The sequence below is a fragment of the Bufo bufo genome, chromosome 3 (assembly GCF_905171765.1).
Source record: "Bufo bufo chromosome 3, aBufBuf1.1, whole genome shotgun sequence".
Lineage (NCBI taxonomy): Eukaryota > Metazoa > Chordata > Amphibia > Anura > Bufonidae > Bufo > Bufo bufo.
This window is the reverse complement of record NC_053391.1, coordinates 372897063-372918773: the sequence shown is the minus strand read 5'-3', so window position 1 is coordinate 372918773 and position 21711 is coordinate 372897063. Positions and strand designations below refer to the sequence as shown.

Sequence of the window (21711 nt, the reverse complement as noted above, 5' to 3'; positions counted from 1 at the left end):
ATAAAAAATCCAAATGGGGTGAAACTGGAAAAAAACACAATTCCACAACAGTTTCATGGGTATTGTTTTTACGGCGTTCACTATATGGTAAAACTGACATGTTACTTTCATTCTCCAGGTCAGTATGATTACGGTGATACCTAATATGTATAGTTTTTCTTGCGTTTTAATACTGAAATATAATTTGTCACGGGATTCTGACCCCTATAACTTTTTTGTAGTTATGTATACAGAGCTGTTTGAGGGCTAATTTTTACGGGACAATCTGTACTTGTCAATGATACCATGTTGGGGTGTGATTGAATTTTGGATCACTTTTTATAAAAAAAATTGTGGGAGGTGAAGTGACCAAAAAAGGACAAATTGGCCATTTTGACATTTTTTTCCCGTTTTGCCATTTGCTGCATCGGATAAATATTTTTAGATTTTAAAAGTACAGGCATTTTTGCATGAAGCAATCCTCATGATGTGTATTTTTTTACGTATTTTTATTTACATTTTGGGGAAGGGGGGGGGCTGATTTGATTTTTTTTTTTTTATTAATGTGCGGCAACCTCGTTACTCAGGAGGACAGAGGCTGCTGCAAACTGCATCCGGCTCCCCCGATCCTGGCCGGTTTTTGCTTGTACAACGTGACCACGGCATCTGATGGTTTAAATGTCATGATCAACATTAACGCCAGTGACATACATTAGTCCTGGGTACCTGCAGTTTAAAACAGCAGGAACTTGGTGGCTATGGCGCCCCCTCTGTTTGCAAGCAGGAGCCAGTGCTGTACATGTACGCTGCTGGTCGGGAAGGGATTAAGATATCTTACCATTTTGTAAATAAAGTTCCTATGCAGAGACTATGGCTGCTGCAGTTTCTTTTAGGCCCCTCCATCTGCTCCCTGCTGCTTGCTACCTTACAGACAGTAAATGAGGGAGACATTGAAGGGTGTATCATATCTGTATGATCTACACGCAGGGTTTGTTTGTAATCTGCAACCATAGGACTGCATAGGAGCTGTGTACACAGTATGGTAGGATAGTTTGTAGGCTTTAATGTTCACATGTGTAAAATAAAACCTAGACTCCCATTCTCCTACACTAGCGGGAGTTTCAGTGGTTTTAAAGTATCTTTTCAGTTAGGAGCTTCCTTTATGGCTGCTTTTCACCTCAACTACATTAGGGCAGATCTGTGACTACAGCTTACCTACCGTGCCTACAGGGAGTTAGGGCTGTATTACACCAACAGATTATCTGACAGATTTAGTCTACTTTCACACTCGCGTTTTGGCTTTCCGTCTGTGAGATCCGTTCAGGGCTCTCACAAGGGGTCCAAAACGGATCAGTTTGCCTTCTAATGCATTCTGAATGGAAAAGGATCCGCTCAGAATGCATCAGTTGCGTCTCCATTCCACTTTGGAGACGGACACCAAAACGCTGCTTGCAGCGTTTTGCTGTCCGTCTGATGAAACTGAGCCAAACGGATCTGTCCTGGCACACAATGTAAGTCAATGGGGACGGATCCGTTTTCACTGACACAATCTGGCACAATAGAAAACGGATCCGTCCTCCATTGACACTCAATGGTGTTCAAGACGGATCCATCTTGGCTATGTTACAGATAATACAAACGGATCCATTGTGAACGGATGCAGACGGTTGTAATATCTGGACGGATCCGCACTAAACGCGAGTGTGAAAGTAGTCTAACACACACAGATCTTTTGTTATACACACCAGCTATTGGTCTGAGACTGGACAGAAATTGATATGTTTGTGTAATACAGCCCGTAGTCTGAAACACACCTCTTTTCTTATCTTTTGGTTAGGCTGCTGTTCCCTCCTCAGATTGGCTGATGTTTATAACACAAGCTTGATGTGATATCTCATGGATATGTCACTAAGGCCCCATTCACACGTCAGCAATTTTGTTCCGCATTTTGCGGAACGGAATTGCGGACCCATTCATTTCTATGGGGCCGCATGATGTGCGGCCCGGCTCCGGAAATGCGGACCCGCACTTCCGGGTCCGCATTTCCGTTCCTGAAAAAAAATAGAACATGTCCTATTCTTGTCTGCAATTGCGGACAAGAATAGGCATATTCTATTAGTGCCGGCGATGTGCGGTCCGCAAAATGCGGAATGCACATTGCCATGTCCGTGTTTTGCAGATCCGTGGATCTGCAAAACACGTTACGGATGTGTGAATGGACCCTAACAGTCACTGAAATACAGCTTTAAAGGGTTTCCAGAGACTAGTGATAAAGGATCTGACTCTAAAACGGCAGCGGTCATTTTCATGGGCTGTGTTTAGCATTGCAGCTCATAGTTTTCTTAAAGCTTCAATGTCACTTTCTGATGATCCTGCAGAACAACATCCCTGAGAGCTTAATATATAATAGATGTTAAACGCTCAACATGTTATACTGGGATGGGTGATGATTAACCATGAATAGACACACTTATTTCAGACAGATACATTTTCCACCCATGGATAATCTTTATTTTCCCCTACTAAATATGGTATTGTGTCATGTACTTATTTTATGTTCATTTATTTGCTGTAAACATGCTACGGTACATCCTTCACATTCTAAATGTCAAAATACTCTGTTTTGTCATTTAAAATTACCATTTTACATTGAGAGGCTGAAAACCTGTAAAGAACTAGTCTCACTCAATCCTCTAGAAGTGAACATATCACCCAATAATAACTTTGATTGTGGGGTTCCCACTGCTGAGTCACCTGCAAATGATTTTGTGGGGTAATTCACGTGCTCCAGATGATGAACCACTCTTTGTAGACGCTCTTCACTCTGGCTAATTGAAGGGGGTAACAAGCAGGGGATCCCCCTGTCCTATTACATGAGAACAAGGATTGTCCAAGGCAGACAATAAATCTGTCACTCAGACCTGATCAGTAGAAGCTAATAAATAATACATACCTTTACATACCCCTCGGTCATGAAAAAAAATACTTTTTAGATAAGGGCTGATGTAAATGGAGAGATTGAAATCTGCACCATGATATTCACTTTTTTCTGAGTTGCTTCCTTTACCTTCACGGCCTGTTATATTCAACAACACTGCATGCAACACCAAAACCTCTGAGCTCAGCGAACTTTCTTTGTGAACCATGCTCTCTCCCCTTCCCTCAATACTCTATCCTGTGGCCTGGTGTCTTCTACCTCTTGCAGACTGACATTATCCTCTGCTGTGATCTCTATGAGAAAAAGCAGCTCAGAAGTCTCCTCTGGGATATATGGCATGCTATGTGTGAATAACACTAACCTGATCAGAAGAATAAAGCGCTCAGGAGCAGAGAGTAAAGGTGCACATGCGCCTTCAATAGCTGCATTTATGTGTTTTCAATGGGAAGAGAGGAGAAAGCTGCCGGTGGCTTATCTGGTGATGGCTTATATCCGAGGAAAACTAAATTATGAGGTGTTAAAATTCAAAGTGGACAATCCTTTTCTCCCACAAATCATCTGTCGGGGAAGTCAGGAGCTTCACATACATATTCGATTCCTGATGAGAACAGTAGGTTTGGCCAACAAGACATTAATGTGCATGGAGGCTTTTGCTCATGGCTGCAGGATCAGACACACAGACATAGGGGCACTTTTATTAAGACCAGCGTTTTAGACGCTGGTCTTAATAAAGGCCCATAGCTGGCGGTGGATCCGCCGATGTAATGAAGAGGTGCCAACCTCTCCAGAACTTCAGCGCATCCAGCACCAGTTCTAAATGTAAGACAGCTTCCGAGCTGTCTTACAATTAGACCTTTTTCTACATCTAAAACAGGCATAGAAAATGGTAAATGAGACGGGCCTGCTGGCCCTTGCCCTTCCCCACCCACAATTTTAGACCTGGCGTGAGCGGGGCGAAGTCGCATTCAGCAGCGCAAGTAGCCTAATTTAGGTCTATTCTAGCATAGTAAATGACCCCCATAGGGTTCACTTGCAGCTGCATCTACCTGGTTTACACAGGTCTGCTTGATCTCTTACCTGCAAATCTTCTACCTATAAATGAGTTGGGTATCAGTAATACATTAAGGAATTGCTGATAAGGCACCTTCCGTACATTTGTTTCAGAGTGCCTCCAAGCTAAACAGAAGGATAACAGTGCCAGAACATTCTAAAGGATGACCGTTTTGAAGGGTAAAATAAAAGCTGCTTCTGCTATGGTAGCAAAGCGTGCTGGCAACCCCTTCAGGTAGCTCAAGGGTGTCACAGTGTGTAATAACATTCAGCATCAATATATGATCAATAGCATCATAGCAGGACACATACAATGAAAGTGCTGTAAATTATATTCATTTAACATCTGCAGGAAACATGAAATCATTTACTCTGCATTAGGCTTGTTTCAGATGGGTGTTTCAATTTAAAAAGGACCTCTCACTACAATAAAAAATCTAAACTAAGCATACAGACATGGAGAGCGGCGCCCAGGGATCTGCCTGCACTTACTATTATCCCTGGGCGCCGCTCCGTTCTCCCGGTATCTTCAGATTTTCGGCTCAACTGGGAGGAGCCTGCCGGTGTCTCCTTCTCCCAGGCTGGAGTGCTGGCCAATCGCAGCGCTCAGCTCATAGCCTGAGAAAGAAAAAAAACTCTCCGGCAGGCTCCTCCCAGTTGAGCCGAAAATCTGAAGATACCGGAGCCTATACCGGGAGAACGGATCGGCGCCCAGGGATAATAGTAAGTGCAGGGAGATACCTGGGCGACGCTCTCCATGTCTGTATGCTTAGTTTCGATTTTTTATTGTAGTGAAAGGTCCTCTTTAAATCTTCAAAAAACTAATGAATATCATTCTGTGTGGACATCTGTATGGCATCTGTTTTTATCACAACCATACACTTGAGTGAAGGAGTCTCAGATGGGAAACAGACAAGAACAGCGTGTGCTGCCAGTTTCTCGGTACAGACCGATGGATGCATGAATTGACCAATTGGCTTTAAAGAGGACCTGTCACCATAAAATGCAGTGTAAGCCTCAGGCAGCATGTTGTAGAGCAGCAGGAGCTGAACAGATTGAAATATAGTTTTATAGGAAAAGATTCAGCATCACTTGTAATTTATACAATTTTATCTCTGCTTTTTCTAACTTCAGTTTTACATGGGGTAGGTATTATCAGTGATTGACTGTATTCCCTGTATGTGTACACATAGAGAGCTGTCAGTCACTGATAGTTGTACACAAGGGAGGTGTTATCAGTGATTGATAGCATTCTCTGTGTAAGGCCTATTGCACACGACCATACGGCTTTTTCAGTGTTTTGCGGTCCGTTTTTCACGAATCCGTTGTTCCGTTTTTTGTTTCCGTTGTGCTTCCGTTTCTGTTCCGTTTTTCCGTCCCATTTTTCCGTATGGCATATACAGTATACAGTAATTACATAGATAGAATTGGGCTGGGCATAACATTTTCAATAGATGGTTCAGCAAAAAACGGAAAGGAAACGGAAGACATACGGATGAATTTCCGTATGTGTTCCATTTTTTTTGCGGACCCATTGACTTGAATGGAGCCACGGAACGTGATTTGCGGGCAATAATAGGACATGTTCTATGTTAGAACGGAACGGAAAAACGGAAATACGGAAACGGAATGCATACGGAGTACATTCCGTTTTTTTTGCGGAACCATTGAAATGAATGGTTCCGTATACGGGACGCAAAAAACGGCCAGTAAGCGGGGAAAAAAAACGGCCGTGTGCAGGGGGCCTAAGTGTGTATACAGTGATCGCATTCTCTATGTAAGGGCTCGTTCACACAAACGTTTTTTGCGTTCCGTATACGGGTCGTTTTTGCGTTAAGTATACGGCCCGTATACGGAACCATTTATTTCAATGGTTCAGCAAAAAAAAAGGAATGTACTCCATATGCATTCCGTTTCCGTATTTCCGTACAGAACATGTTCTATTATTGCCCGCAAATCACGTTCCGTGGCTCCATTCAAGTGAATGGGTCCACAAAAAAAAGGAACACATACGGAATGTACTACGTATGTCTTCCGTATCCGTTCAGTTTTTGAAGAAACATCTATTGAAAATTTTATGCCCAGCCCAATTTTTTCTATGTAATTACTGTATACTGTATATGCTATACGGAAAAACAGAACAGAATCAGAAACACTACTGAAAGAAAAAACTAAAAAACAGATCCGGGAAAAACTGCCCGCAAAACACTGAAAAAGCAATACGGTCGTGTGAACAAGCTCTATGTATGTATACATAGATAGCTGTCAGTCACTGATAGTTGTACATGGAGGAGATGTTATCAGTGATAGCATTCTCCGTGTAAGTGTGTATACAGACAGTAGCTGTCAGTCACTGATAGTTGTACACAGGGGAGGTGTTATCAGTAAATGATAGCATTCTATCTGTGAGTGTGTATACATATATAGCTATCAGTCACTGATAGGTGTACACTGAGGAGGTGTTATCAGTGACTGATAGTATTCTCTAAGTGTGTATACATAGTTGTCAGTCACTGATAGTTGCACGTGGGTGAGATGCTATCAGTGACAGCATTCTCTGTGTAAGGGCTCGTTCACACGAACGTGTGATGCCCGTTGCCGAATTGCGGACTGCATTTGCGGATCTGCAATACATGGGCACCGTTCTGTTGCCATTCCGCATCACGGATGCGGACCCATTCATTTCAATGGGTCCGCAAATCCTGAGATACGGAACGGTAGAACGGAACACTACGGAGTGCTTTCTGGCGTTCCGTTCCGTGCTTCAGCTCCGCAAAAAGATAGAACATGCTCTATCTTTTTGCGGAACGGAAGGATCGCAGACCCATTCAAGTGAATGGGTCTGCGATCCCCATGCGCCTGCCCGACGGATGGTGCCCGTGCATTGCGGACCGCAATTTGTGGTCCACAGCACAGGCACGGGTTTCACACGTTTGTGTGAACAAGCCCTAAGTGTGTATATATACAGTAGCTGTCAGTCACTGGTAGCTGTACACAGGGGAGGTGTTATCAGTGATTGATAGCATTCCCTTTGTAAGGGTTCATGCACACTAATGTATTTTTCTTCTATTTTTGTTCCATTTCCATATATACGGAACCATTCATTTCAATGGAGCTTTAAAAAAAAAAACTGAAATGACTCTGTGTGCATTCCGTATCCATAGGTCCTATTCTTGCCCATTTTGCGGACAAGGACAGGCATTGTTACAATGGATTTGCAAAAAAAAAAATGATGCAACACGGACGTCACACACATCCATTTTTTTGCGGATCTGTGTTTTGCAGACCACAAAATACATATGCTCGTGTGCATAAGCCCTAAGTGTGTAAACAGAGAGAGCTGTCAGTCACTGGTAGCTGTACACAGGGAGGTGTTCTCAGTGATTAATAGCATTCTCTGTGTAAGTGTGTATACAAAGATAGCAGTCAGTCACTGATAGTTGTACATGGGGGAGATGTTATCAGTGATAGCATTCTCTGTGTAAGTGTGTATAAATACAGTAGCTGTCAGTCACTGGTAGCCCGTGTCGGACTGGGGTACCTAGGGACCACCAGTAAAATTTATTTTGGGGGCCCACCGTACGGATACATTCAAATATAATAAATAATCTAACATTTTTTTTTATATGAACATAAGCTGGTTGAGGTGCTGTACATTGAATATATGTATGTAGTGTACTAAATCTAATGTGTTATGTGCCACTTGTGCAGGGGGTGGGAGACTAGGGGCCCACCTTGCTCAGGGGCCCACCGGGGGATTCCCCTGTACCCCTGTGGGCCAGTCCGAGCCTGCTGGTAGCTGTAAACAGGGGAGGTGTTATCAGTGATTGATAGCAATCTCTGTGTAAGTGTGTATACATAGATAGCTGGCAGTGTTGTAGGGTTTTGCTCTGGTAGATAGGGTAAGCGGACGCAGTACAGAGGCAGTGTTTATTCACACTTGAGGCAAATGCACAAAACAATGCGTTACTTTGCAGTCTTGGTGTTTACTTCACACACATTGGATTGTTCATATAAGACCAGCCTATTTAAGGATAGCCAGGTGCTGCCAAAAACCCGGACCGGCAATAAAAATACAGTCCGGTATTTGACCCCACCTGGCTGCAAATCAGCCCAGCAGCACACGCTGGGAGGAAAATACCTGTCCTCCCAGACCATACCCCTCACTGTGTCACAGTGTGTATACAGAGATAGCTCAGTCACTGATAGTTGTACATGGGGAGGTGTTATCAGTGATTGATAGCATTCTCTATATAAAAGTGTGTACACATAGATAGCTGTCAGTCTGATAATTTAAGAGCTACAGCTCAGAAAGAGTAGTGATATAAATGCATAAATTACAACTTATACTGAATCTTTTCCCGCAAAACTAAATGTCAATCTGCTCAGCATCTACTGCTCTATAAAATGCTTAATGCATACTGCATCCCATTTTGTGGTGACAGACCCTCTTTAAACCCCTTTTAATTTTTAAATTTTTGATTTTTCCTCCCCACGTTGTTTTTCCTCCCCTTGTTTTTTTGCGTAACCAACTGTAGTTTTTATTGGTACCATTTTTGTGGTATGTACAACTTTTTGGGGGGGAAGGGGGTCCAATTCCTGGCATCCCTACTGATCAGCTGTTTGAAGGGATCATGGCACTCATGAGACCACTGTGTCTTCTTCAATATTTACTTGCACACTATCTCCATTGTAGCAGCAGTGCAGTGTAATTACAACTGCTCATCCCGTTCAAATGAAAGAGAGAGGGTGGTGTAATTACATTGCACAACTGATACAAGGGAGACAATGTGAAGGTAAATATTGAAGAGGACCCAGCGCTTGCACGAGCACCATGAGCCCTACAAACTGCTGATCAAACCCTTTAATGGGCTGTGCATGTGGATAGAGCATGGATGGAAAATACTCTCATGTAAATCAAGTCTTTATGAGAAAAGGCAAACTACACTACTAATTATACGTGTTAAGTCCTGGGTTAAAGTCAATATTAGATAAAAAATAGATTTCACCTGTCAATTGCACTGCACTGGTAGAGCTTCCTGAGTGCCTCTAAAATAAACTTTTCTTCAGGTGGATCCAAGTAGGGGAACCTGTGGGTAACATCGGGAGCCAATAATGCATATGTCTTGAAGCAGCAGTTATATTAAAATCACACCAACTGAAACTCACAATTGGAAGGGCGCCTTAATATGGTTTTTCAATCTGGAACAGTTACCAATAATCCAATGCAGAGGTGATAAAAAAAGGTATACCAATTTATACGAACCTAACAGAGGCCAAAAGGACACTCTTTTGGCCTCTGGCAGGTGGGCGAGGACCACACACTGTGACTGCACATGTGTTGCAAGCTTTCAAAGAGCATATGTTGGACATGTTCACATAACGAGATGTGAACACAGCCTGAGGTAGTAAAAATCATGCAATTTATGTGATTACACAACATCTACAATGGACACTGTCATTTTTTTCAAGATCACTTATTTGTAATATTATAACTAGGATCCACATACATTAGTAAATTGAAGCACTGTATCCTGAATGTGTGTAATCCTTAGCATGAGAAAAACTTCAATTAGACAGACTAGTGTCTGGAGACAGAGGAAGCATAGAGAAACTATATTTTAGTACATAGGGTAGCAGGCCCACTGGAAACAAGCATTGACGCTTACTGGTCCTCTGTATATTATTGATCAGGTTTACAAAACGGAGACAGGCACACTAGTCTGTCTAATTGATGGGAAGCATTTCTAATGCTAGGGATTACACACATTCAGAATACTGTGTTTGTATTCCTAATGTACAGTACGTAGATCTGGAACTATAATAGTGGTCTCTAAACTGAAATAAACTAGAACAATATTTCCATTAATGTGGTCGACTTCAAGCAACAACTTTCCAGGGTTAATATTACAACAAGGGTGCAATACTAAAGTAACAATGTATTTAAGGAAACACTGGATTACCTGATGACATCATTTACCTCCAGGCATTTAAGGGTCAGGATGACAGATGTAAGGCTGGTTCGCTTAATCTCAGGGATCATGTGATCTGGCATACATTTCTCCCAGAACTCCTCACTGTAAATACGATGGCATTTCCCAGAAGCTGTCCTGCCAGCCCTGCCAGCTCTCTGCACCGCTTCGCTTCTTCAGGAAATAAAATAACAAAATTTAAAAGAGAACAGCTCATAATAATCTAATACAAATATAGCAATATGACACCATTCAATTTCACTTACTTTGAAATAGGCACAATTTCTAAAACATCTAGACCAGCTCTGGGATTATGGTTTAACTGTTTCACAAAGCCGCTGTCTATGACATACCTGAAAAACATGACGAGTTCAAAAAAATTAAAAAAATTGTCTCAGAAATATTATTTGTCTAGGGCGGTTTCCCATAGTCTACATTTTTGACAATATTCACCATAAATGTCTGATAAGTGAGGGTCCAACTCTGCTGCTCCGGCTCCTGAAACCCCCTATTGATAAGCTGTGCCATGTCACTTCCTAACACACAGTATAATGGGCAGGGGTCACATTGTGCTTAGCAGCATGAATTTGACAGCTGTATGCTATGGCTAACCGGGGGGTTCCCAAGGGAAGGAACCCCCTCTGATGTCCAACCTCTTTAATTCTCCTGAGGACATAACCACTTTAATATTCCTAATGTAAAGAATGCACCATGTGAACATTGTTCTGAAACTGCTGCAGTGATGTGTCCCACATAGAAGGCTTATCAATAAATTACAGTCTTTGGGCTTGGACTCCCGTATTGTTGAATGGATTAGGCAGTGGCTGAGGGACAGACAACAGAGGGTTGTAGTCAATGGAGTATATTCAGACAATGGTCTTGTTACCAGTGGGGTACCTCAGGGATCTGTTCTGGGACCCATATTGTTTAATATCTTTATCAGCGAAATTTCAGAAGGCCTCGATGGTAAGGTGTGTCTTTTTGCTGATGACACAAAGATTTGTAACAGGGTTGATGTTCCTGGAGGATACACCAAATGGAAAAGGACTTAGGAAAACTAGAGGAATGGTCAAAAATCTGGCAACTAAAATTTTATGTTGATAAGTGCAAGATAATGCACCTAGGGCGTAAAAACCCAAGAGCAGAATATAAAATCAGTGATACAGTCCTAACCTCAGTATCTGAGGAAAGGGGTTTAGGGGTCATTATTTCAGAAGACTTAAAGGTAGGCAGACAATGTCATAGAGCAGCAGGAAATGCTAGCAGAATGCTTGGGTGTATAGGGAGAGGCATTACCAGTAGAAAGAGGGAGGTGCTCATGCCGCTCTACAGAGCACTAGTAAGACCTCATTTGGAGTATTGTGCGCAGTACTGGAGACCATATCTCCAGCAGGATATTGATACTTTGGAGAGAGTTCAGAGAAGAGCTACTAAACTGGTACATGGATTGCAGGATAAAACTTACCAGGAAAGATTAAAGGACCTTAACATGTATAGCTTGGAAGAAAGACGAGACAGAGGGGATATGATAGAATCTTTTAAATACATAAAGGGAATCAACAAGGTAAAAGAGGAGAGAATATTTAAAAGAAGAAAAACTGCTACAAGAGGACATAGTTTTAAATTAGAGGGGCAAAGGTTTAAAAGTAATATCAGGAAGTATTATTTTACTGAGAGAGTAGTGGTTGCATGGAATTGCCTTCCTGCAGAAGTGGTAGCTGCAAATACAGTGAAGGAGTTTAAGCATGCATGGGATAGGCATAAGGCCATCCTTCATATAAGATAGGGCCAGGGGCTATCCATAGTATTTAGCATATTGGGCAGACTGGATGGGCCAAATGGTTCTTATCTGCCGACACATTCTATGTTTCTATGTCCTTCATAGTCATGTTGATGCTTTGGTCAGCCATAGGCTGCAAAGGTCACATAGTCCTGTCATCATTCTGCAATAGGGACCTCAGTGGCAAACAGCATGGAATTTTAAACGTATGTATATTACATTTTTATTTTGAGCCAATAGAAAGTGATATTTTTTTTAGGGCTGGTAAACCTTTTAAAAAATTTCATATTTACAACAGCAGAAGCTAGTGAAGCCCAGATTTAACAGATTTACATACACAAGCCAATCAGCAAATTTGACAGCCAGTCATAGCGTGCCTTATGCACGTGCGCTGCTAGCCAGGACACCGCTATTCCAGCGAACAAACAAAACTGTAATTGTAACGGCCTACATAATGTCAAAACTTTGTACCTAATGCCTTCAATTGTCACAGACGTGGCAGCAATGTTTGTGGCTACTACACACTTCCTGATGCCTTTTGGAGGTGGGAGAAAAATTCTTTTTTGCTGATCTACAAAATAACACAGGATATAAAAACGGGAAATATAGTTCAGTACTTTAACACACATATTCCATAAAAACATTTTCAACATTCATATTGTCTAGGATAGAAACATTACCCTTCCTTTACCATTATATTTATAACTATATGTCCTTAAATGAATGTAAGCTACATGTTAAAGAGGACCTGTCACTACACCTGACATGTGTTTTAATAGCTTCATGCATTCCCCATGTAATAACAATTTTGGAGCATCTATTGCTAGCAGTCTGTAGTAAGGGTACAAACGGGCGGTAACCAGTCAGGGTGGGGTGGGGGTGTACCTGCACAGTCTGAAAATGGCAGCACTGATTGGATAGACTAAGTCTGTGCAGGTATACACCCCTAACTGGTTACCACCCCTCTGTACCCTTACTGCAGACTGCTAGCTATTCATTCATAACTTCTAGTACAAATAATAAAGGAATGGCACTACATAGAGCAGCCATAAGAATAGATGCTCCAGAATTGTTATTACATGGGGAATACGTGAAGCTATTAAAACAGAAATGTCAGGAGTGGTGAAAGGTCCTCTGAGCATATCTTGAGGGCTCCATAGTGTCAAAAATACACTTTTTGGCCTCTGGCCCCTAAGGGCTGTATTTACACCTAGCGATAGTCGGGCAGATTATCGCTAACAAGTTTTCGTAGGAGCGCTCATTAGTGACGATCTGTCTGTGTAATAGTGCCTACCATTACCCAACAAGCTCGTTCATCAGGAAATCACAATTTTTAAACAGGTTAAAAAAAATCATTGCTTGCCGGCGCCAGATCATGCTGTCTAATCATGGTATCCTGCCGGCAAATAATGATTCAGTATAGGGATGAGCGATGGCATTAGCGATCACTTCTCCCCATACTGTGGAGGAGATCGCTGCATGTAATAGTAGATGTCTCCTCCACTGATGAGCAGGCGATTGTCGGGAAGGAACATTTCCTTCCAAACAATTGTCTGCCTCATCTACTGGTGTAATACCAGCCAGACTTCTTTACCCTTTCTTTTTACTGTATAGGAAAGTGGCACTTTCTATGCTGAAACACCCCACAAAAAAAACAGAAGTACACTATGCAAAAAAACAGAAGTATATGTTTTTACAATGGGAGTTTATGGAGTCTATATAGGTATAGTAAAATATGTTGCAGCCTCCATCTAAACTATATGTAGGGAGCTATTCCATTCATACAGGAGTAACAGGAGTTGGACCCCTACCAATCAGACACTTATGCTCCATCCCATGGTTAGAGAAGTTTTTAAATCTTGGAACAACCCCTTTTGAATTGAAACAATTATTTTCTTCTAAGCAGCAGCCTGAACATATGTAGACTTCTTTAGGGAGTCTGAAGGACTCCTTAAGGAATGTTAAACTGCAGATTTTCTAGGGAGAGTATACAACCTTCTCAACAATAACACTTCCAATCATGGGTTTTGCAGTGATGGAAATTTGTCAATTAGTGCAATTTTAAAAATGATAGAGAAAAGAAATAATAAAGTGTAATACCAGTAGAAAAATTAAACGTGTTCATTGAAAATAACAGAATATCACTGTCTTACCTGTTGGCATGGAACCATACAATGGCAAGATAAGAAGTCCTTCCACAGAAGAGTCAAAGACATCATGCCTGTAGTCTATCATTTCAGCTTTATTGTACAGCACATCACATGCCTTCTCAATTTCTGACTGGCCTGTAATATTTAAAATATAATGGGAAAGTCATCTTTACTGGGATGGGACAACAACTCCCATGTCTTAAAATGAAGAGGATTATTATTAAGGGGTTGTTCGCGATAAAATAAAACTCAGACAGTGGCAGTAAACATTTAAAAATAAATAAATAAATAAAGTCCTACCCACCCCTTTTTCTGTATGACACTTCCAGCATCGCGTTTCAATCCTGCAGTGATCAAGCCATCCTTTTGGCTGCAGCAGTAACATTCCATGCTCAAAAGGTCACTGTGCATCCAATTACTGGCCTTAGCAGTATAAAGGCCACTGATTGGCTGCAGCAGTGACTTGTTTTATGCGGGACATTAGCACTGCAGCCAGGAAAACAAACACCAGAGGGAAGAACCAGAGTGCTTATGCTGGAAGCGGCAGGGGAAAAAAATTGTAGAGTATAAGTTTCTTGTTATTTTTATTGTTATTTACTGCTGGTGCCTGAGGTTTTATTTATCTCCAACAACCTCTCTAATACTGCTATACACTAGAGATTCTGGAGTGCTCACCATTTCCGGCCAAACAATGGTGCCTGTCCATGACACAAACAAGCATGACAAATGCTGACCAATGGAAGATACCTATTGTGAAGTTGGTCAGCCATGTTGGGTGCTGTACTTGAAAACGAGATTTTTGTAAAACTTACCTGTAAAATCTCTTTCTCGCTCTTCATTGAGGGACACAGAGACCTTGGGGTATAGCTATGTCCTCTAGGAGGCGTTGACACTAGAAAAAGCTGTTAGCTCCTACCCTGGCAGCTATACCCCCTCCAGCCTGGAGAGAGAGCTTCAATTTGTGAGAAGCAGTAGGAGAAGCAAGTAAACCAACGAAAAAACGTGGAACAGCAACAATGCCAAGAACCGAACCAGGTTCCAACCAGCAACAGCCACAACTGTGGTCGAACAACAACATTGGGTGGGTGCTGTGTCCCCCAATGAAGAGCGAGAAAGAGATTTTACAGGTAAGTTTTACAAAAATCTTGTTTTCTCGCCCATATTCATAGGGGGACACAGAGACCTTGGAAAGTCCTAGAGAAGTCCACAGGGAGGGAAAACCACAGACCCATGGAGCAAGCGCCCCTGCAGATAACTAAGAACTGCCGCCTGTAAGACCAAGTGGTCCAAAGACGGCGCCCGCCGAAGCATAGCATGCATCTGGCAAACCTTTGTGAATGTGCGCAAGGAGGACAGTAGCCGCCCTGCACAACTGCGCGGCCGAACTCTGAATCCTCCGAGCCCAAGAGCGCCACCGCTCTGGTGGAGTGAGCCGTGACCCCAAAGGGCGGGACCCTGCCCTGGGTGCAGTACGCTTAAGCAAATGTAGATGTGCAATTGCCCCCTGGAGGCCGCCAATGCCTTGCGAGGACCCTCAGTGCTGACAAAAAAAGAAGGAGAGTCCATACCCCGGAAGGAACTGGAGGCTAGCAATAAATTGTCCGAGCCCTGACAACTTCCAATGATCTAACTCCCGTTCCCTAGGGGGAGAAGGGGAGGGACACAGTGATGGAAGGACAGTTTCTTCATTGAAATGGAACTCAGAGACCACCGTCGGAGAAAGGAATGAACGGGCCGGGGAACCGCTTATCCCTGTTAGAACCAGAAGGTTCTCCGCAAGAGAGCGCCCCAACCCGGACACCCATCTGATGGATGTGATAGCCACAAGAAAAAAACACCCTCCAGAACCGAAGTCGAAGAGACATCTCCCGCAAGGGTTCAAGGGGAGAATTCCGGAGCGCTGAAAGGACTAAGGTCAGATCCCAAGGCGGTAAAGGAGAACGGTATGGAGGAACCGCATTTGCCCAGGAAACAACACATTGGCTAGGTAAATGCTGAGGCGATATGAGAATCACCGGCGGTGGAGTTCCGTCAACGACAGTGTATTAACGGAGTAGCAACACTGCTCGACAGGAAATTTCGAACAGACCAAGACGAGAGAAAAAAACGCCTGCCTTGAAGAGGAAGAAAAGAAGGGGTGTTTCGTTCCAGAAACAAAACTCCATCAACAGTTGTGACAGCACCCTTGCTCAGCCTGGCGTGGTGAGTCTCGTAGTCTAGCCACGGAACATGCAGTGAAAAGGCATGACTACATCAGACTGACATGGCAGTAACTAGTCAAGACTTGAGAGGCAGTTGTAGATACGGGTAGTACACCCAGGACCAACGGGTAGGAGTTGGAAAAAACATCACAGCCCAACCGTCATTCCGGAACAGGACTTGGAGGGGAAAAAAACACGGAACCAATACCCTGCATCCACATAGATGAGGGGAAGTAGTAACGTAGGAGATACCAAGGTTTGCGGAGTGGCCGTGAACCCTGAGCCAGAAAAGGAAAAGAAAATCGGAAGAAAAAAAATTTAATAAAAAATAAATGACAAGTCCATTACCCATCTGAGAGTAGCACTACACCGAAGTAGCCACCGGATGATAGTGGCGGTGCCACACTCCGCCTAAAGAGGGGGCCATGCAGCGCACGCCACCGAATCTAGCGATAGAAGAATTCGTCACCTGACGGAGGAGCCGTGTAGGAGGAGCCAGAGTATGTAATGGCTACTCCAGGACCCCCGTACTGTAGTAGTCCCAGGGCGCCCGCCAGACCAAGCTGAGGGGCAGACTAGAGGGATCCGGTAGAGGCCATGGTACCATACTGCCTCAGGAAGGAGAGCTAACCTTAAATACTTCACCAGGGAAGGGCGTTGAACAGGAACAACCGCCAAGCCAGCGTCAGGGTAGAACCCCTACCTGAGGGAATGACCCACTGCAACGACTGCGAACGCTAGTATCAGCGTAAAAAATCTGCATCAGCGGAGGAGAACACGCTGCAATGCTAAACCAGAGTGCCAGCACCACTACTTCCCATATCAAAGATGGTGGATAGGGAATATCGAGTCAGTGTAACACTCGACTTGCTGAAACTTAATCACAACATTACGTGCCATGGTGTACGCACTACCTATTGTTGAAGACCCATATTGGAGAGAGGTTGTCATACTCATCCCCTAAAACGGTACCAAGAAAAAGACACAACGTGGAAACAGCCACAGTATCCCTGGTGGCACCGAAATACCATTAGAAGAAGCATACAGGGCCCCAGCGTGTATCGATACTTGCTACGCTCCACTTGCAAAAGAAGCCAAGACAACTATAACCGTGGCGTAGTTGAAGTGCAACATCCAAGATGTGCACTCATTCCCCACGGTAGTGGATCAGTCGTGAAAAGGGCAATGTTGCAATGATCCCACCATTTAAAAGGGGGTAATGCTTACGGCAAGCACTACACTAGTGGTAGTGCAAATACTCCTTCATGAGGGTGGCGATGCAGTAATGCATCTAGCAGGAACTGAATCCAAGTAGAGAGAGTACGCCTCTTACGGAAAGGGCAAGGCATAAGGAGAGTCCTGTATCCATACCCCACCTACGTAAAGGGGTAATACATACAGCAAACACTGAACCAGGGACAATGCCATAGCGCCACCTATGCAAGAGGCTAATGCCTACCATAAGTACTGTCCCCAGTGGGAAAACAGTTCCCCCGCCTCATAAAAGGGGAAACACCTACTGCCGGCACTGAAACCGTGCTAGGGCGGTTAGACCCCAATAGAGGAAGGTAACAACCAAGGGAGTACTGCATCCAGTAGTAGTGCAAATACTCCGCCTGAGGAAGGGGGTAAACTGCTGTCTCCTCGGACGCCATCTTGGAAGATCGCACCGGAATCACGGCTGAGACCGAACCACTGATCCCCCTTTCAGACCGAACCTCTCCAGGGAGGGAGGGTGCGCCTGAGCGTGACCCTAGGGAGGAAGGGTAGGGGTGTGGAGGTGACCGAGATGGAATATAACCCGCTCTGGCCCACTATGTGCAATCCTGCCTCACAAGAATACGCCCATGGCAGCTGAGATTGCGCCGGTGGAATCTATCAACCAAATTACTTGGGGTGGAATGGCAACGTCTAGAGGCTCACTCACCGGATTGCGCAGGCGGAGGTACATCAACCAAAAGACCCCAGAGGGTAAAATGGGAATTTTCAGAGGTCCTCCATTGGGTTGCAGCGGCAGTTCTTTAATCAAACGACCTCGGAGGGTGGATTGGGAAAGTCCGGAGATCCACCATTGGATTATGCCGGCGGTGCATATCCCAGCAAACAACCCAGGAGGGTGATTGGAAAGATCTAGAGATCCACCATTGGATTGCGCAGGCAGCGCTTTATCAACCAAACTGACCCCGGAGGGTGATTGGGAAGGTCCGGATGTCCAGTATTGGATTGCGCAGGTGGTGCTCATCAATCAAACGACCCCCGGAGGGTGATTGGGAAGTCCGGATGTACACAATTGGATTGCGCAGGTAGCGCTTTATTAACCAAACGACCCATGAGGGTGATTGGGAAGTCCGGATGTACACCATTGGATTTGCGCAATCACCAAACGACCCCGGAGGGTGATTGGGAAGGTCCGGATGTACAAAGTCGGATTGCGCAGGTGGTGTCTATCAACCAAACAACCCCGGAGGGTGAGTGGGAAGGTCCGGATGTACATCGTTGGATTGCGCAGGCAGCGCATGGCAACCACACGGCCCCAGAGGGTGAGTGTGCAAAAACTGAAGTGTCCTCTTTTGACCGTGATAGGACCCAGGCCCATAGAAACATAGAAACATAGAAACATAGAATGTGTCGGCAGATAAGAACCATTTGGCCCATCTAGTCTGCCCAATATATCTGAATCCTATTAATAGTCCCTGGCCCTATCTTATATGAAGGATAGCCTTATGCCTATCCCATGCATGCTTAAACCCCTTCACTGTATTTGCAGCTACCACTTCTGCAGGAAGGCTATTCCATGCATCCACTACTCTCTCAGTAAAGTAATACTTCCTTATATTACTTTTAAACCTTTGCCCCTCTAATTTAAAACTGTGTCCTCTTGTGGTAGTTTTTCTTCTTTTAAATATGCTCTCCTCCTTTACCGAGTTGATTCCCTTTATGTATTTAAAAGTTTCTATCATATCCCCTCTGTCTCTTCTTTCTTCCAAGCTATACATGTTAAGGTCCTTTAACCTTTCCTGGTAAGTTTTATCCTGCAATCCATGTACTAGTTTAGTAGCTCTTCTCTGAACTCTCTCTAGAGTATCTATATCCTTCTGGAGATATGGCCTCCAGTACTGCGCACAATACTCCAAGTGAGGTCTCACCAGTGTTCTGTACAGCGGCATAAGCACTTCACTCTTTCTACTGCTTATACCTCTCCTTATACATCCAAGCATTCTGCTGGCATTTCGTGCTGCTCTATTACATTGTCTTCCCACCTTTAAGTCTTCTGAAATAATTACTCCTAAATCCCTTTCCTCAGATACTGAGGTCAGGACTGTGTCAAATATTCTATATTCTGCCCTGACACAGTTTGAGGGGGAGGACCCGACTGGCCTTTTTTGTGTTAATTTAATATTTTTTTTTTTTAAACTGGGATGCTCACCTCAATTGAGCAAGAGGTAGAGGAGATGAGTCCCTCAACAGTAAAGCCCCTCAGCCAGAACCCCATATAACCCTGTGTCAGCTTCAGGAAAAGGCTGACCAGGAAGGGTTAACTGCCTGAGGACCGAGGGCAGGCTCTGCGAGCTACAGGGGGAGGGGAAGGCAAGGCGGGAAGAATTCGCGCCAGACCGCCCCCCTGCCCGGAGAAGAATTGTGTGCTAGTAGGCCGCAAGCTGGGGTCTAAAGTTATGGGACCCGGCCGACTGTACCGTCGGTGCACCGAGGGCTGTGGGGACAACTGTGTATGACCGCCGCCGGCCGAATCGGAATGCGCAGGTGAAAAGGTCCGGCGCGTACCACACACATCGCTGTAAGCGCAGGTAGTGCTTTAGAATGGCGCCAGACTGTAGAGCGATGCGCCTGCATGTGGGAGCGCAGGTCGGAGTGAAGGCGGAGCCAGATTAGTGGTGTCCGGAGCCAAGCTGGCGTTAGGTTCCTGGAGCGTTGCGCACTTAGGCGCCCGCTTCCAGGGATGAATATCACAGGGGAGCAGAGGTTATAAACGACCCCTGTGTCAGCGAGTTGCGCAGGCACTCTGCGTCCGTTCCCCACACCCGACCAAAGCGGTGCGCACGGAGCCCGCTGTATAATATAATAGCGCCTGCGGGAGCTGGTCATTAACCCCTTTATGTGCCCGAATATAAACATCACAGAGGGGGAGGGAAGAAAGACTTGGAGCTGGGCTAGTGATAAATCAAGCCCTTGTCTGGCCAAAGAGGGAGCCTTTCCGCAGAACCCTTTAATAGGAAGGGGAGGTAGGGGGTTAACATACTCACCTAGTCCCGTACTCACCTATTTTCCTCCTCTTCTCTTCACTCTCCCTAAGGCCCCTTTCACACGGGCGTTGCGGGAAAATGTGCGGGTGCGTTGCGGGAACACCCGCGATTTTTCCGCGCGAGTGCAAAACATTGTAATGCGTTTTGCACTCGCGTGAGAAAAATCGCACATGTTTGGTACCCAAACCCGAACTTCTTCACAGAAGTTCGGGCTTGGGATCGGTGTTCTGTAGATTGTATTATTTTCCCTTATAACATGGTTATAAGGGAAAATAATAGCATTCTGAATACAGAATGCATAGTAAAACAGCGCTGGAGGGGTTAAAAAAAATAAAAATCATTTAACTCACCTTAATCCACTTGATCGCGTAGCCCGGCATCTGCTTCTGTCCCCTTTACTGAATAGGACCTGGGGTGAGCATTAATTATAGTTCAAGGACCTGTGATGACGTCACTCCGGTCATCACATGGTACGTCACATGATCTTTTACCATGGTGAACCACCATCAGAGTGCGGCCGCAAAACTGAGCAAGTTTGCTCGCACTGATAGCGGTGTGGGCGATTGGGCCGAGGGAAAGGAGACGGACGCACATACCTCCTCTGAACAGGAGGACGGATCCATTGATGGGGAGGCCCTGGATGCGGTGAATTGGCCGCCATTGACCCCTGCACGTCCAGCTAAAAGCACAGTAGGCCCTAAGGCTGCGGCCAATGAGGAACCCACTTTAAAAGATATCATGGCAGCTGTGGCCAGCTGTAACAGCACCCTGAAGGTGCTCACAGTGCAAGTTGGCAGCCTGAGGTCAGATGTGTCTATAATTAGACACGACCTGCACAAGATTTCTGAGCGCACCTCTGAATTGGAGAAGAGGGTGTCCACGATAGAGGATGATATTCAGCCTTTGCAAATGGCGGCAAAAACAACTGCTAAGGACATAGCTGCTTTATATGCCAAAACAGATGATCTGGAGAACAGGTCCAGAAGTAATAACCTGCGGATTGTGGGAATGCCAGAGAAGACGGAGGGGGATAATGCCACAGAGTTTGTTGAAAAATGGTTGCATCAGCTATTTCATGAGAAAGGTCTATCTTCCTTGTATGCGGTGGAGCGGGCGCACAGAGTCCCCATGCGGCCGCTTCCGCCAGGCAGACTTCCCCGTCCTATACTGGCGAAGATCCTGCATTTTAAAGACCGGGACACTATCCTGCGGCAATCAAGGGACAATGAGGAGATGGTGCTGAATGGGGTTAAAGTGTCCATATTCCCGGATTATTCCAACGAGGTGCAGAGGAGGAGAAGTAGATTTATGGAGATAAAGAAAAGGCTGAGAGGTTTACAAGTCCAGTATGCTATGCTGTTTCCTGCTAAACTGCGTGT

At 44.6% G+C, this 21711-nt stretch overlaps 1 protein-coding gene across 1 annotated transcript in view; it reads right to left on the bottom strand.

Annotated features, from left to right (window-relative positions):
* Positions 1–21711, bottom strand: part of DHX40 (DEAH-box helicase 40) — a 112790-nt gene that overhangs the window by 49583 nt on the left and 41496 nt on the right. Inside the window, exons 9-13 of the mRNA XM_040424661.1 lie at positions 13873–14004; positions 12191–12290; positions 10206–10292; positions 9931–10113; positions 8977–9057 (exon numbers count right to left, since the gene is read on the bottom strand). Coding sequence (XP_040280595.1) covers positions 8977–9057; positions 9931–10113; positions 10206–10292; positions 12191–12290; positions 13873–14004 — 583 coding nt within the window. The remainder of the gene's footprint in view (positions 1–8976; positions 9058–9930; positions 10114–10205; positions 10293–12190; positions 12291–13872; positions 14005–21711) is intronic.